Here is a 17,727-nt window from a genome sequence, read left to right on the forward strand (position 1 = left end):
TGGATTATTTTACTGCTGCATTCTTAACACAGATAATTTATTTTTCTTTTAATTCATGGCCAAAATCTTTGTCATGTATCATTTCAGACAGTCTAATACAGAAGTAAAAACTTTTCAAATGGATTGAAAACACCAAGAAGGTTTGATTCTGCTGATGCTAGTACAGCACAGCCTACCTTGAACAAGTAAGGTTCCTTGTCAGGGAAAGGCCTGTAGCTGTGAATTTATTTTTAAAAATGGTGTGTGCAAGCTGAAGCTATTCTGAAAGACAAAAAAAAATTAAATGTACAGAAGCACACCAATATGTTTTACAATGACTGCTACAGAAATGACATGCTATTTTGTTTGCACAGTATTTAATTACCCCAGAATAGGGATTCACTTCCTATAATAAATTATGCATTTTAGGATCACTGGCAAACTGAGAAAGCAGAGGAGAGCACAAAGGTTTATCCATCCCAAAGCTTGCATTATGACTGTCCAAGCCACGGCTAAGTGATTTTTGCCTTCAGTAGCCTACACAAACGAAACAGGGTGGGACTGCATCAGCATCAGAGACCAAGGGTAACCCATGAGACTGTGGAAATTACAGCATGGATTCACAGAGCAGCATTTCTTCCCACTGAAAAAGGTACAAGTTATTGCCCTGACATACAGACAGGCATGGTTGTGCTTGGGGACTGTGAGGCATGGAGAGAGGAAAAAATAAAAAAATTGAGGCCCTCATTCACTGTGATCATCAAACTTACAGGGAGCTATGCACTTGTAATTGCTTTGATCATTGCCAGAAAAAAACTTATTTTTCCTTTTTTTACTTTTCTCTCTTTCACTTCAAATCTACTGTAAAACTCATCAAGTGCCTATTTAAGTGGCAGGCATCTTCCTCTCTAGAGATGACAGTATTTTAATGATTTGTCAAGTGATCCACATTGAAATACAAATTATTTATTACATACTTTGCACTTCAACAGCCACTTCCATCTGGAGATGGAAGGCAGTGGGTTGGAGATGCTAATGAATAAAGAAGTCATTATTGATTCACAATTTCTTCTATTTAAGCAGTTAAGAGTATTTCTGCTTTTTGTCAGCTGTCCTTCAAAATCCCCGAGAGTCAAATGTAATTTTAACATTTCTCTCCTTTAATCGAGGGGGGTGTATTTTCCTTGCAACAAAAGAAAGTTAGGTTATATATGGGAATACTGATTATGCAGAGCTCTCTTAAACCTATAAATGGAACTCTTTAATATTCTTAAAAATTAAATTATCTTGGGAGTTACTTGAAACAAAACCAGGTAAAAGAAAATGGAGTTTAAATCCCATTTAAAATAGATATTAGTCCCTCAGTTCATACAACATTTTTGAGGAGCAAGTGACTATTATCCCAATATTTTGCCCAGGAAAAACATTGGCTTGCAGCAAGGTGACCAAAACCATGGGTGAAGTGTGGTGGCAAAGGTGGGAAAGGTGTTTTATTTTTTGAGCCACACTACTTTTACTAGGTCACCTTAAATGTCATCCTTCCTATGCAGATTTCCTGCTCCAGCAGGATAACTCCTAGTAAGATGTTACTTGAAAAGAGGGCCTTTTTCTTCTGGAAAGGAAAATGTGAAACTGACACGAACACCAGGCTCATAGAAAACCTGATCCTACAAACATATGGAAAGTTGAGTAAACTGAGTGCCCCCGGATTGTTAATATGGGGAAAGTTTCTCAAATTCATTTAATGGCTGCCAAATTTAGGCATAAAATCTTGGTACTACTGGCAAATTTCCCATTGACTTCAAAAGGGTCAGCAAAAGGCTCCCTGAAGTCTTATGCTTTAGCCAGCTGGTAGCACATCTTTCACCTCAAATCAAGTGTTACATACACTACTGAAGTGACTCAAAGACTCCCAGTGTCTGTGTAATTTAATATTTTCTACATATTCACTTCCAAATAGAAGATATGGCAAGAATGAGCTGTGTGGCATAAATATCCTTTATTACTGCATCAGCGCCTGGGGTGTTAAGCTGTGACAATACCCATTATGTAGACTCAAAGCCAGGCTTTAAAAGTTTCCCAAAGGTGACAAATGGAAATGTTTACTGTTTGTTGGCTGCTAAATAGGGATTCCTCTTTGCTGAGGACTGTTCAACATTACTGACTGAGCTACTTTTCACTGACAAACATTAGCTGCAAGTCTTTTTTCCACGCTCGTAAAAAGCAAACATGCAGCACACCAGTCTCTGCCTGGTTCTTCTTGAAAGCCCGTATCTTTTCCAGTGCATTGTGGGCTTCAGAAAGGCAGCCTTGCCTCCTTCTGCGTCCATTGTGTGGAGCCTAATTTATAATCCGAACAAGCGCTTCGCTAGAAAAGATTTGCTTCTCCTTGCTCACTTCCTATTTCCCACAGTTAAAGCAAGATTCAAATAAAGGAATCATGGGACTCCAAGATTACAAATTAGGCAAAGTAACATTCAGAGCATTAGCAAAGACTTTGTACTCAAAATCGTAAGTGAAAAGCCTAGAGAAACACAATCAAATCAAAGCAGGACAAAACCTAATGCAGGAAGTGTCTCCAAAGCTGTTTTTAATGTTGCCCATAACAAATACCTTTGGTTTAGGCACAGACGTATTTGAGTGAAAACTGGGTAAATGCCAGCAGCTGCTTTACAGGCATTTGAAGCTGGAAGAATCTGCTTGGCTAATTGCTTGGTCTGGGCACAGTGTTGTAGTACAACCTATTAAGTGCCTGAATTATTTAAACTCAGGTTACACTTCTGTACAGGTTTTGAAACCTATTTTGATTTAATACTGCTTTCAATAGTGTTACCACATAGCTTTATTTTCTGCTTCCTGACAAGTTTTTCTGTTCTCCAAACCACAACCTTAACATAAAAATTCAGTTTCCCTATCATCCTCAGTGGCCAGTTATTTATACCTTACTTTGTTCTTTGTGTTATGTTAAAATTGAAGGAAAAATCTTTGCTTCGCAGGCAAGGCAGTGCTGAGATCACTGGATGTGACAGAAAAAAGAAATAAAGGACTGGATTGGGTATAGTTTGGAGGAAATGTTCAACAGCGCAAAAGTGAAAAACTGAATTGAATCCCCATGTCTCTTTTTCTGCCCTAGAAGAATCCACAGCCCAGAACTGCTTCTGGCAGGCTCTAATGTCTTATCTACATTTTGGCCATGGTCCTCTAAGAAGAGCTTTTCACCATTCATTTAAAAGAACCACTCTCACTCAGGGAGACTGATCAGCTCCTCTTAAGTAAATGTTGTAAAGGAAAGGTGATCTCTGAAAGGTGAGACAGAAACTCTGAGCTAAAAGTCAATACTTAGCTCAAGACTAAATGAAAGCCCAAAACCTTCTGCAAGGAGAGACAGAAAGGGGCAATGAGCAGTAACTTCTGTCTGCTCTTCCAGTCTGGTTGGCTCCAGCAGGAGGTGTAAGCAAACGTATTGATCTGCAAGAACTTTTCAGAGGGAATTGCATGTTACCCTCTGAGCACCAACTCTAATGGGAAATAGTGAGGTGGTTTTGCAATATGAGAAACTGAGGTGCTTTTTGCCTCCTAGCTTGGAAGCAACAGCCTTCATGCTTTTTATTCATCTTTTCTATAGCAGTTAGAATGATGGGAACGGAGAAGGCAGGAAAACAAGCAAGGAGTAAAACCATCTTTTTCACAAAGTACCATCACTCCAGAGGCTGCTCTAAAAAATGTAACTATCTGCTAGGACAACATTCTCAATAAAAGTGAAACATTACAATAACTTAAATGATAGTTTGATTATTTCCCCCTGTACTCTGCTTCTGTGGGTATTTTAGCAAAACTCAAGAGTATGCACTACAAATAAGTAAATAAATCATTCCTTTTGCGCTTGTATGCAACAGATCTGAGTTGTTCAGTTAAAAAAAAGGGTTTGGGACAAACCTGACTCATGACCAGGAGAATTTCTGATGTTGCACAGTCAGAGTTAGTCAAAATTGTGGCAGCAGTAGGCATTTAGATGCTATTACAATGATATGCAAGTCCAATAGCTTGCCTAGCAGCTGCAGGAATTGTGTTTCGTGGGAATTTAGAGCAAACCTATGCCTTCAGCTTTTAACAAATGACAGCATGGCCTCAAGCAAAGATGGATAAAAGAAAGGGAAAAAACAAAAGCTCTCCCTGGCTAAGTCAGGAGGCTTAGCCATCCTAGAAGTTAATCACCGTGACTTAAGTTTTATAACCACACTTCAAATATATAAATCAAACAAGTCAACATTCTTTGAATTTTGCCTTCTCCATCCCTTCCCATCCTGACTGCTGCCTGGATGGCTCAGGCTTAGGTGGATGGGCAACATGGCGAGTGGCAGTGGCTCAACATGTCCTGGCACTGTGCTTTTCACTTTGGAGACTGTATTTCTTTTGGAAACCTTGATCATGCCCAAAACAAATAGGCTTTTGGCTACACAGAAAGTTTGTAACCCTTTTTTTTTGTTAATACTCTTTTTTTTTTTTTGCCTCTTTTCACAACAGTGAACCATTATTACAACAGATGTAACTTTTAAATCAAAATTATTTCCTTCCTCTCATGGTACAGTAATGAACCATGTGCACAGTAAGGCATGAAGGAAGTGAACAGTTCATGGGAGTTCAAGGCATGCAGGAACATTGCTGAAGAAACCTCACCAAGTCCATGCCAGGGATCATATTACCCAAACAAAAATCTTTGGCATTTTTATGCTGTATTTTACCACCTCCAACTGCATAATAGACAGAAGGCCAGGAAGAGATAAAGGAAAACAGCTGAGGTGGAATAAAAAGCAAGAGTGTTCCATTGCACATGGTGATCATCAGCTGTTTCATAATAAACCATCACACTTTGAGGGGGGCTTTATATTATTTTATTGTTGTTCAAGGGGATGTATTTATAAAATTCCTTTCTACCTGCTTCATCTTCTAACATATTTTCCTGCTGCTACAGCTAAAAATGCAGGTAGTATTGTGTACAAGGAACAAAATACTTACAATGTAGTTTTATCAAAATCCAGAGTAAGGCCACTGAGAGTCATCAATAGATGACATATTCTGTGACATATTTTAATTAAACCTATCAGTTTTACTTTTTAAAAATTTATTATTGATTTCTAAAAGGAAATAAAGATGACGAAGGTAACCAAAGGCTCCAAAGTACAGCCAAAAATACAGTAGGAAAGTTTTGCAAAAGTGAGTGATAAATAGACTGTCCATAATTCTGGCAGTTTTGAGATAATGATCACTTTAGAAATCTCTGGTGTGAAGACCAAAGAAACACATGCTCGGATGCCCTGGCCACAATGAAATAATTAAACAGTAACCATACAGAGAGAAGAAGGTGGGGGAAGGAAGGGTCTGTACCCACCAGTGATTATTAATGCCATACTAATGCAATCTGAAGCTATCTTACATTCCTAAATAGGTCACATCAATGTTAAAAAGAATGCTCAGGCTTCTTTTAGAATGCAACAGCTTTGCTGAAATATGTTTTTACCATATGTTTTAATTAAAAATGTAGGAGTTTCATCCAAATAGGTTTTGAGGACTGTTATATGGGTCAATTTATTAAATCAAAAGCAGCAGAAACAATAAATGCAATATCCATGAGAAGAGAAATTACTTTTAACCAGCATTTTTGAAATTCCCTAAGCTTTTTAATTTTTTTTTGGCTGAAATTTTTGAGAGAAACAAAAAAGGTCACATTAGGCATTCAACACCATCTGAAATGTGGACTGAGAGTATAGCCAAGATTAAAAAACACAGCATAAAAAAAAAACTACTCAAGAGTTGAAGACAATGCCTTATGGAAAGGGAACATAAAGAGGTCAGTCATTCTCCTTTGCTTGTCTACTGGAAGACTGGGAGGTGATTTGAGTATTGGAAGTGCCTTCCTGGGGAGAAAATAATGTTTTTTAAAGAGTTCCTGAACTGAGCAGAGAAAGGCATAACAGGGAATATGGGCCAGATATAATCATGCTTGAAGTAAGGGATATTTTTAGCAGAGATGCAATTAATTCTGAAACTAACAGGGAAAACTGGATTTCCTACCACCTAACTTACTATCAATCAATGTTTTCCTACCAAGGGTGGATTATCAGGAGAAATTATCAGACATTTTAGGGCTGGTCATAAACAGGAATTCAGACTGAGAAAGCACTCAATGATTTAACAGTTTCTTAGGAAAGCTGGTGTTGTGGCTCAGTGAATACAGACTTACATCTAAAGCATTTGAGCAAAAAGGCAAGGTACAACAGAAGCATCTGCGTGTGCATGCATACATGTAAACATAAAAAATGTTCAGGCCTTCCTTCTGCATTATGAACTAGCAAATAACACCACAAACCTATTTTTTTTCATTTACACTTGCAAAGTAACTAAGATGTCAAATTTCTGGCCCTAAGTAATCCATAGCCCACGACTCCACCTCATAGTGAAGGATTCTGCTGTTTGAAGTCCTTCTGGTGCCACCTGGACATCAGAGTCCCTGTTCCTGTGCCATGAGCCAACTCTAGACTGGTTCCCACTGAGCAGATACCCAGGCTCTGCATCAGGGTCTCTCTGATAACGATGTGTCAGAGCCAGCATTGCCCCAGCCCTTCACTTTTATCTGACCCAACTTTTAATTGATGAAAGACACCAGGCCTGATAAGCAATCCTGCTTTTAAAAGGTTCAGTGGGGCTGTTTTGCAGAAGACATTGTACTCACAGGCAGCGACACTAAAGGAGAGATTCTTTGAATGTTAAGTTTTGCCTCTGAACAATTTCTTTTCTGAACAATTGATCCTGTGTCCCACATTTGGGTCTTGGGAGGATGAGAGGTATAAACTCTATTTAACACAATCAATAGCAATATTCCCCAACACCACAGAAGCACTATTGTATTTTGGACCATTATGGGGTGACACAATTGTCAAAATCTAGGCTTTGCTGCGTGTGACAGGGACTCCCTCAGCTGGAGGAAGGCAAATTACTTTCATGTGAGCATGAACAGAACAAAAGGAGAAATCACGCTTTGAAATGCTCAACAGCCGATTCTTTACAGCCAGATGGAAAGGCTCTGAAAAATATCCCCTCCATTAGTTATTGGTGGTCTCAAAGGATGAGGTTTCACTTGAATGGAAAAAATATTAATTTTTATAGCATATACATTCCAGTAACAAATGAATAACTTGCCAAGAAAGGAATGTGATATTCTACCTGAGTTGTGGCAATGTTTGTTCCATCGGTGACCTCCACAGTCATGTTATACATTGACCTCTGCTCTGCATCCAAGGGCTTTGCAATGACAATAGTGCCCACTCCCTTCTCCGCGTCGAAAGAACTATCGTAATTCCCTCCTAATTGTTGCACAAAAATACAATCAAATTAGCCATCTCTGGAAAATTTCCATTGAAAATATTCCTAAAAGTGGGCATATCTGTTTGGTGTCATCCATCTTAATGGGCTGCCTTAGCATACACAGTATGTCTGGTGACACCTCTTTGTTCATAACTCATTTATGTTTCAAAGCACAGTTTGTATATTGAAAAGCAGATATCATTAAAATACATTGCCAAAAAAAAAAAAAAGGATAAAAATCTAGCAGTACATTTAAGTAAACCATAGCTGAATCTACAAAAAGAATCAAATGGCTATAAGCCCCTAAGATGTGTGCGCTTGCAGTTTCAATAATGAACAAGAATAATTATCTTTTTGTATAGAAGTCATTTCAAAGGAGTTTTACTCTACAAATTTTATTTTCATGAAATCCCCACTGATGCTTCTGAGTGCAAATACCATCATCTGAGTTTTTAAAAATTACAATTATAATCAATTTAAAAAAATGCAAATAGAGATTTGTTATGTTAATACCAAGGACAATGATAATTATTGGCAGCAAAGGTCAAATTCTGCCAGTATTTTAGGAATTATTTAAATAGATCTGGCAGGATACACATTCTAAATTCCTTTCAATAAATAACAAAACCTCACAAAGCACTGTTCATGTACTAACATCCCCTTTTCCTGTCATACACTGAATAATGCAGCGGGGGAAAACCCTCCTGAGTATCGAGTGAAAGAAAGAAAAAGAAAAAAAATCTATTAAAAAGTAAAAGAAAACTATAAATAATATAATCTCAAATATAATTTTAGATTAAGGGTTACAAGATTTGTCAGCCACAGCTATAGTTTATAAATTAGAACCACTCATTATTTCCTGAAGCAAAGCACACACTCCCTGCTGATAAGCTGTTTTCTTACTCACTCTTCTATAAAGTGTAATTTAGTATTAGTTGAGTCTGAAATTTTTGGAGGCTAGGGACAGGGAGAGGTGGGACACAACACTGCTGACAAACCAACTCTTAAGGTATATTCATCACACAGCAATTCAATGCCACTAGCTATGTTCTCTGCCAACCCAGTTCTACAGAGAGGAAAAGCCTTTCAAAGCCCACTGAGTAAGAGCTGCTCAAACCTCCTGACGTGAGGTCCACAGGCAGAAAAACGTCCATGCCATTGACTTAGCTCTGGTGCAATATATGTAAGAGAGATGTATGTGAATAGCTGGTAGTGTCACAAAATGGCTCTTGAAATTCTAGGGCTGGGGACAGAGAAGGGAAGAGGAGAGTCTTCCATGCTCTCCCATCTGCATGGTTTGCTGACCAGGAACTGGCATTATTCTCAGAAGCAGTCATGCATTCAGGAAGAGAAAAAGGTTTTGGCATTTGAAGAAGTTGAAGATTAGGAAGAAACACAGCAAAATCACAGCCCCTGAATTCCTTAATGTAAAGAAACTCTCACTTTTACCTCTTGCACAGGCTATTGCAAAGAAAGGGTGAGCTGGAAGAAACACTGCTGTGTCCATTTTTGCCATGAGAGACATTCAGGGTTAAGTAGAAGAAAATGGGAGGAAGAATAAGAATGCAGGTTGACTGCTGCAGAGGAAAGGCAGAATTGGTGAACTTCTGCCCACTGAAATGATCCAAAGGCAGCAATTTCAGATGTGCCATCAGACTTCCCTATGTTAAAGAGATGTATGCACATATACAAAAGTCTAAGCCTAAAAGATGAAGTTGTGGTTTTCCAGGAAAACACTGGCACTGGATCTGTTGTCATTTATGGTGGATAGAAACATTGCTTATTCCTTACTCTCCTTCTGCAAGTTGTCCTCGATATTTAAGCAATAGCAAGGTATTTGGACATTGATTAAATCTTCGGTGCTCTTAAAAAAAAAAAAAAAAAAGCCTGGAAAAAAAAGTTTTTTCTCTCCAAATTAATGTTTTAAATTGATTTACTTGAGAAAAATTGCACCATGAAAACCTCCTTTGAAGAAAAGAGCTTGAGAGTCATGCAAGGAAATCTCAGCTGAAATGAAACTAGCCTTGGGACAGTAGGAACTTTCCAAAGAGAATGTTTCATACTGATAACCATGAAAACAAAGTGAAAGTCTATACTTCAAGATGCTTAATAACCATCTTAATGAGCAATCAAAAATTATATGCTATCAACTGGCACATACTTCCAAAAAAACCCCTGCCTTTAAAACTTCCAAGAAGTAACATGGAGGGATTAGCAATAAATGTTTTAAATGACCTTCTGCAGGCTCAGAGCTGGGTTTTCAGGGCACCACACAGTCTATTGCAAATAGACCAACTTCTTCGAGCCATTTCCATTAACGGAAGTATACTTTTCCCCTAAAATAAGAACTGAATCCATCATGTGAATTTTTTATACATTATTCACATCTTCCAAAATGGTCTAGTGACAAACAAATTAATCTTGGTTGCCAGCCACCCCAGCATACACCTGTAAGTAACCAGGCAATGCAGTTCATTTTACATTGAATTGTTTTCTATTAAACAAGGCAGAAATTGCATCAAACACTGAGGCAGAGATGAATCAGAGAACATCCTGCCATGAGATTTGTAATTATAATCTATTTTGGAGTGAAACCCTGAATTATTCATGATTCAGTCCTCTACATTTTAACAGACCATGGTCAGATGAAGAACCATGCAGACGGATGAACTTCTGGGAATACTGCATGAGATACTGGGTCCTGCCTCTCATCTGCAGTACTAGAGGCAGTCCGCAAATGGTTTGTGCTGCTGCTCAGCATTCATATTCACTCAAAACAGGTCCTCATATGATGAATGCTTCTGAAGGTGCACTAAACACTGAAGAATTAATGAAATACACATAAATGCTATAAAATCTAAACATTAAGGGTCTTATAGATGTGTTAAGTCTATGCAAGGCCTACTATGAAGTACCCAGAGAAGCATCCACCACAATCATCTTTGAAAGATGGGTGCTGGAGTTGCACAAAGAGAGAGGTAACATTCTTGTGTAAAGACAAACAGGAATCTTCTCTTTAAAACTCTTGCAGCTGGGAACTCCATATGAAACAATTCCTTCCAAAGGTGCCCAGGAAGAGTTGGGAGGGCTGAGGCCCTGGGAGGTGACAGCTGAAAAGGTGTTGGCTTCTGGGGTACTGGAGGCTGTTTTTAAAAGCCTGATGCCATGTCTGTACCAACCCTTTTGAAGTGAGTTTGTCTGCTGTGCCATAAGCTCCCACAGTATCAGTTTTAACAATTTTACTACTGTCCATTTAACATTTTCTTTGATCACAGTCTTTGGATGAAGGAGGGCTAAGGATGATGGCATTTTGTTCAGCTGCTGAGCTTTATTAATGTGAATTTTCATTACTGATTCAACTTTCCAGCATTTGGCACATGATTTTCTTTTTATTGTCTACTAAACCCTGCTTTCAGATACAAGATATGTAGAAGCTGTCTTTGCTAATGTGCTTGCAATTGCATTAGGAAAGAAATATTTCAAATGAAGATAATAGATTGTGAGTTCCTCAGGCACTTTGGGAAAATCAGTGACAAAGAAAGCAAGATGATTGAACTGACAATTTGGCTAGACAGGTTGTCCTGAGAAAGCATTTTAATACTAAATAACCTCAGAGAGATGTGGATTAGCTGCTGTCTATGGTATCATTTCAGGCTAAAATGTAATGCTGATACATCTTTAATACAGATTAAAGACTTCACTTAAAATAATCTGATTAGACTGAAGCACTTTGAGTAGGATTTCATGGAAAGTCCACATCTATTTTAAATGCCATCTTTGGATGAGAAGACTTATCATGTTGGAATGATAAAAATTCATCCAGAAAGCATTTCTTCTCTATAACTGACGATTAAGATTCCCAAAGTCACCTAGCAAAAACAGTTGTATCTACACTTTGGACACTTAAAGTTAAGTGAGATGATTTCCACCCTTACTTTCTCGAGGTTTTTCTTAATGCTCTTGCATAAGCCCTGGAGGCATTAAATTTTTAGAACTACTAATGTTTTATGTCATCTGAAAGTGTGTTATAGTTTATATAGGATTTTCCAATTCCAGCTGTTATCACGACAGCTAAAGAAACAGCCCCTGGTACAAAGGATCTTATAAAGGAACAGCCCCTGGTACAAAGGATCTTATTAGCTGGCCCTCACTACAACTTTGTAGAACAGTCCTTATTTTCAGTTTAACAGATGGTATAGTACAATTAAGAAGGAGATCTCAGGAAATTGAACTGAGATACCTCTGAGCCAACAGTCTATAAGCTGTGTTCCTGGTACAGAGTTGGTCACATTTTCTGTCTGAATTTGAAGTGTTACCGTTGTCCTTATCTTGTTTCTTGGCTTCATAGTCACTATGAACATATTTTTCTTCTGACAAAAGTCAAATACAGCCAAAACCTAGCAGGAGTCTTCCTTCACTGGTAGATAGCAAATAGCACACAATTTCCATGCTCAAACTTACTAGAGCCAGAATATACCGAGATCCTCATATGAGTCTCATTTGGCCCACCATGCCATGATGGGCAAATGGAGGAAAGAAATACAGGAGATTATCTGATTTACAGAACAGTCCTCTAAACTACATTTTCTCAGTGCAGAGAAGATTCTTACTTGCCTTGTCCCAAAGAAAGCTGACAACAGCAAGAACAGTGATGATAAATTGGGCCAATTGCTACAATTCTCACTTTGCTCAGAGAAGAAAACCAGAGCAAACCAGAGGAAACTAATTCACCCTGAAACTCAGAGATGACGCTAAAGTACCTCTATGATTTTCAGAAAAAGAAGCAAAGCCAAAATTTTCATTTATTTTGTTTTCAAAGAAGATAAAATAGAAGAAAAACCTCGAGAAATAAAAATTCAACTACAGATTTTGTTAATCATAACATAATACATATTAGTAAAACGACATGCAAATATTTATTCTTTTATTTACTCTATCATGCTAAGAAGAAAGTAATGCAGACTGAATTTTAGATAAAACTACTGTAAAGAGAGTCAAAGGCTTAAGTTTGCTGCTAAGAAGCTGAAAGCAAGGGCATAAAAAGCAAAAAAGAAATCAGGAAGGTATTTTAGATAGTTCTCAGAGAATATTATTCAAAGAAGGCTAGGGAGCTACACATTTTTGACATTGATGAAAATGCGCAGCACTATGAATTAAATGGTCAATTAACTGAAATTAATAGATATTAAAATTACTGCCATTTAAGCACCCTTGGTAGAAAGTTCTGATGTGCTTTTAAAATTTGGCTGTTCTTACAAAGGCACAGGCTGGGGGAGGAAGGAAAGATGGAGGGAGGGCTGTTTGGAGAACCAGAGAGATGTTGTGCAACATGCTACTTAAGCAAAAACTAGCACCATGCAGCTTAGCTCCAGTGTCAAAGTAGTCATCCCACCATTCCCACCAGTAACAAAGGAAAAAACAGAAAGGGCTCAATTTACCTGGTAGAAATAAATGTTTCTGACTTATCTTGGAGTTCCCATTGAAAATTAGGTTCTCATTAATGACTGAATAAATTTAACAAAACTGATCCAACTTAGGTTTATGTCTTTCACATTGTGGGATCTGCATGAACTGAGAATGGTGTTGAATGCAGTCTGAAAACAGAATCCAGGTATGACATCTCAACTCTTCCCAATTAAACAAACATACAAACAGCTAAGTATCTTGCTCCTCTCTAGTCCATCAGTGGAAGATGATTTTGCTGCTTGCAAGGCTCCTTCCTCTTTTGGAGCTGATGAACTCAAGAACTTAAACAGCTACTAAAAGTATATATGATTTAGGTGCAAAGTTAGGCAGACAGAATACTTTATAGCCAAACTTTATCTGCTCCCTCTCTCTCTTTTTTTTTTTTTAGCTGGGAGAAAGTGCATGCTATGCATTAAAAAAGAGATCCTCTGGAATTCCAATGCCCATTTAGTTTGAAAAGGTCATAAAGATAAAGGTCAAGCTGCAAACTCTATATTAAACCATGCCTCTACATAAGCCTTCAGGGGTTTTGTTGACATTACTGTGAACTATGCACAGAGGTACAGAATCACAAAATACCAGATGGAGCAGGATCAGGTCTAGGTTTTACAGCAGCACAGAAACCATCTCTTGCATCAACAGTCCCATACAGCTTTTTGAGCATGAAAAATAACTTCTACCAATACCCCATGTCTTTCACTGGGCTTTTCAGCACTAGACCTCAATGTTGATGATACTGAGGAACAGTGAGAAAAAGCAGGGTTTGACACAGGCTTAAGGCAGCAACGAGAATCTAAACACACAGTGCTCTGTCTGTAAAACAGGATGGGCTTTGTCTTTGCTCCTTGCGTGCTCAGTGTCTGTAACAACAGCCTTCTGCATGCCCAGGATTGTTGGCTATTCCTATTGCAGAAATGGGTGCTGTTGGTAGTGCTATTATTTGTAACAGCAGCAATATTTAATGAAAACATTCATATGGTAACAGAACTGAACTGGATGGTCAGGGTCACCGATTTCTCATTAAATCTAGGAAAGCTCTGCCTCAGTGACCCTCTGCAGTAATGTAGCATCTTGCAACTTCAGAAGCTACAGCCTATAAGGAAACCATTAGAATTGTTTAAATAGGAAAAATCTTCTAAATCATTTCAACTGGGTTAGGCATAAAGGCCACATTAAATGACAAAGGCTTAAATTGCCTAATGCTCTCCCTATCATCTCTGTTTGGTAGGCAAAAATCAAATATCATTATAAGGTGTTGCTTGATTGAAAGTGACTCTAATAATGAAAAAGAATGTAGCGGAAGAGCAGGGGCTTCTCTCAGGGCAGCATTTTAATGAGAATTGGTGAAGTTGCCATGGAAAGGACCAAAAGAAGTCCAGCAAAAGGTTCAAATAGGAAAAAGACCTGTCAATAACATCAAAAAAGATGGATTTGTCCTGGGAGGAAAGGGTCAGTGAGGAAGGGAATGGAAATGTAAACATTAGCTAATAAACTGCATGTAGGATACTGAAGCAACTAAGGAAATGGCAGGAAAACTGTAGGAAACATATGCTGTCCTCCCCCAGGGACTAGCAGGAACCCTAGGACATGATAGTAGCTTTGGGTTTGATTTCAATACGATTGGCACCTCAGAAACCATGCTACAAAGTCAAAGAGGAAAATATTGCTGCTTCTGTCTTTCATCTGCGCAAATTGGCAATAAAAGGTGGATGAAAACTACTCTGACAGAACCTTTCTCTTCTGGTCCCTGTCCTTCCTGTTGGCTAAACCCATTTGCAAATAACTATTCTGAAATGAGAGCCAGGCTCAATCCTTGTAAATAAAGACTGCTGATGCACACTTTCCACTAAGTCTATAGCAAAGGCTTTTTGTTTCTCTAATCTTTCATATAGCATTTGCTTTACAACCCTTCATTTAAATAACATCACTTTGTGCAGATGCACTATTTTACATCCAAAGGTATGCAAACATTACATACAAGCATGTGCAAATATTAAGAAGCACAATAATTTTGCAAGGGAAATTCTCACTTTTCAGATGTTAAATGAGTTATTTTAAATGACGTTAACTGAATCTGCAGCACAAGCGGGAAAGAAATGCTTAGGAACATTGACTCCCATTTCTCTACTGCAACCAAGCGAGACCCTTTGCTCCCTGTTGTTTTGGCAGCTAATGGCATTTCCCTGTGATTTTATAACTTCTGTGGCTTCTTCTCCTTTTTGCTAAGGATGCTTCTCCCTCCCTATTTTTATAAGCAATTTTATGTAAGGCAATTTTGTGGTTGAAATCTCACATTAAAACACATTTCTCTGTTTCAGCTTGCATTCAAGACAAACTTTTGGTGGCTCCATTTGTAACCCATATGTTGAGGCATCCCATTCTGTTTCACAGTTATATGGATGGCACTGGACTGTGAAAAGTTTGAATTAATTATTTGTGATAAACTGTGGAAAATCCGTGAATAAAATGATAATAATTGGACACAAATACGGTAAAAGCTGTCATAGAAGGAATCGCAGCACATCCATGTGTCGCATCGCATCCTGTCACAGGCACTTATGAAAGATGTAATATAAATTGTCTCAAAAAACTTGCAAAAATAAAAGGCAGCCTGGATAGTTGTATTTTAGCAAATGTGTTTGCACTAAGGGTACCTTCTGTTGAACAGTTCTGCCCACAAGCTGTCTGTAGAATATAGAACATCTCTCGAGCATGCTTGCCACCTTGAAGCAGGGCAGTCGGAAGCAGAAAAAAAAGAACAGAATGCAGAAAAAAAGGTGAAGAAAGAGAGAAATGAGGGACAGCAAGTCTAAGTACCATAAATACATTTAGAAATGAGATTAGCAAAGTATGACAATAGAATTTAAATGACAGACAACATTAAGATTGCAGTAAATAACACAGTATGAAAAAAAACCAATTCAGCCATACAGCGCTCTTTTTTAAGCTTAGCTAAGGAGTCATAACAAAAGCAGGAATATTATTACTATTATTATTGTTATCACTATATTAAAATAGCATTTTCATTTCATCATTAGGAAAGTGCATTTAATAGGAGGGTGGGGGTGGGAAGACAGTTCACTGTTAGTTTCCTTGCTCTCAAAACCACAAATCCGTATGCTTTGCTTCTGAGGCATCCTCCTCGTACCACTGGCTCCACACTTACCGACGATGTCAAACCAGAGGGGAATGTTGGATGGCTGCACAGACACCACCCCGACAATCTCGGTCACTTTATCGCTCTCCATGACGGTGAAGTTGTAAAAGGGTTCGTCGAAAGTCAGGGGCACGGGCGAGGGCGCCGGCTTTTTTATCCACTCGATATGGAGACGTGCAGTGGAAGACTTCTGGGGCCGCCCGTTGTCCACAGCTTTTATCTGGCAGGCACAAAGAAAAGAGGGCTCAGGCTGAGCATCCCAGCTTGGCAGCTCAGACCTAATTGTATCGCAGCACGATGACTGCTTGGAAAATGGCCTTTGTAATCCTAGATGTAAAATCCCATGAAAAAAGAGGAAGATAAGCACTTATTTCTCAGTTTTCACTTTTTTTTTTAATTTTTATTTTTTGCAGTATGCATTGACTTTTCACTGAAAAAGCTGATTTTAAAGTAAAATGTTCTGTTTAAGGAGTGCTGGTGTGAGGTCTCCTGCAGATGCAATTCAAACGCTCCCCACACAGATCCTCCTCTCCAGAACCAGCTTCCCTCTCTGATTTCATCTTGCACCCAGCTCCCTCTTGCAGCAAAGCTGAAAGCTTTATAATGAGCCTGTGTGAGACCATGCATTTGCAAAACATGCTCACCCAGAGCATGTTTGACTGCTTTGAAGTGGCATCTGTGTTGCAGTTAAGTACTCCTTATATTGCCTTCCTCAGGATCTTTAATTGAATTAAAATTGTTTCAGGTAATTTCCCCCATTCTCCATAATGAATATAATTTAAAATTTTGCCATATTGTGTTTTTGCTTTTCCTTCTCCACTCTGTCATGTTCATTAAGAGTTTCCTTGCTTGGTGCTAATTCTTTTTATTATAAAGTCCCTAGAAAGATGGATAGACTTGATATTTGTGTGGTATGCTTTATGGGTTTAGCATAGCAAAGACAAGATGAGCAGCAAGAAACACTGGGCTTAAGAAAAGACTGAATGTAGGTTACAAAATGGGTGCTTTGGTGGATAAAATCAATGTTAACCAAAGAGCTTTCCTAAAAAAAAGGTAAAGGAAATGTTTCTGGCTATATAGGAGCACTGGTGTAAATATGCTGTTATACCTGTTAAAAATGGGAAATTATTATTTTTTTTTTCTGAAATACCTTGCCCTTTTTTTTCCTCTGGAAATGTGTTAAGTGGGTTTGATGCTAACGCTCATCACCCTGCTCCATTCCAGGCAGGAAGGCCCTTTGTGAAAATACACTGAGGGTGTGATGAGCAGTTTCTAGGTAGAAAATCTTCTTCAGAAAATCTTGCTGCATTGTAAAAAGTCTCAGATCTCAGACATGACTTTCAGCTCTCCAGAGGGAAAAGTACTCACTCAAAGGCTGCTCTACTCTGATTCCTAGGTATTTCTCAAAGTTTTGTGTTTTATTTATTTTCCAACATTATGAAGGTATCCCACTATGAAGATAACCCACTACTGTAAGAGACATCACCTCCTTTACTGCAGGTCAGACCATGGACTTCTGACACTTTTATTTCAACTCCTTAACTTGTTGGCGAGCCTTATATGGCTTTATATCAATTCAACCATATTTCATTCTCCCTTTCTTTGACTTTTCCTATATGGTTAGAGTTCTGAAAGAAGAATTTTGACAGCTATTTCTTTTAATTGAAATTGCTTCCACAGCATAGAGAACACAGGACTTCTCTCTTCGGTGCAGCCACCTAACTGGGACAGTAGGTGCCCTCCGTGAGGGCAAACAATTGTGT

The 17,727-nt window shown here is 38.4% G+C and overlaps 1 protein-coding gene across 7 annotated transcripts in view; it reads right to left on the reverse strand.

Moving 5' to 3' along the window:
- FAT3 (FAT atypical cadherin 3) overlaps nt 1-17,727 on the reverse strand; it is a 396,068-nt gene that overhangs the window by 89,164 nt on the left and 289,177 nt on the right. For 6 of the 7 annotated variants that reach the window (XM_085065228.1, XM_085065219.1, XM_085065190.1 and 3 more), the window contains exons 6-7: nt 15,974-16,184; nt 7,201-7,340 (exon numbers count right to left, since the gene is read on the reverse strand). In XM_085065228.1, coding sequence (XP_084921354.1) covers nt 7,201-7,340; nt 15,974-16,184 — 351 coding nt within the window. Of the gene's footprint in view, nt 1-7,200; nt 7,341-15,461; nt 15,531-15,973; nt 16,185-17,727 lie in introns of all 7 variants that reach the window. The other variant, XM_085065236.1, reaches the window with a different exon arrangement.

Source organism: Lichenostomus cassidix, chromosome 1 (genome assembly GCF_008360975.1).
Source record: "Lichenostomus cassidix isolate B80296 chromosome 1, HeHo_3.0, whole genome shotgun sequence".
Lineage (NCBI taxonomy): Eukaryota > Metazoa > Chordata > Aves > Passeriformes > Meliphagidae > Lichenostomus > Lichenostomus cassidix.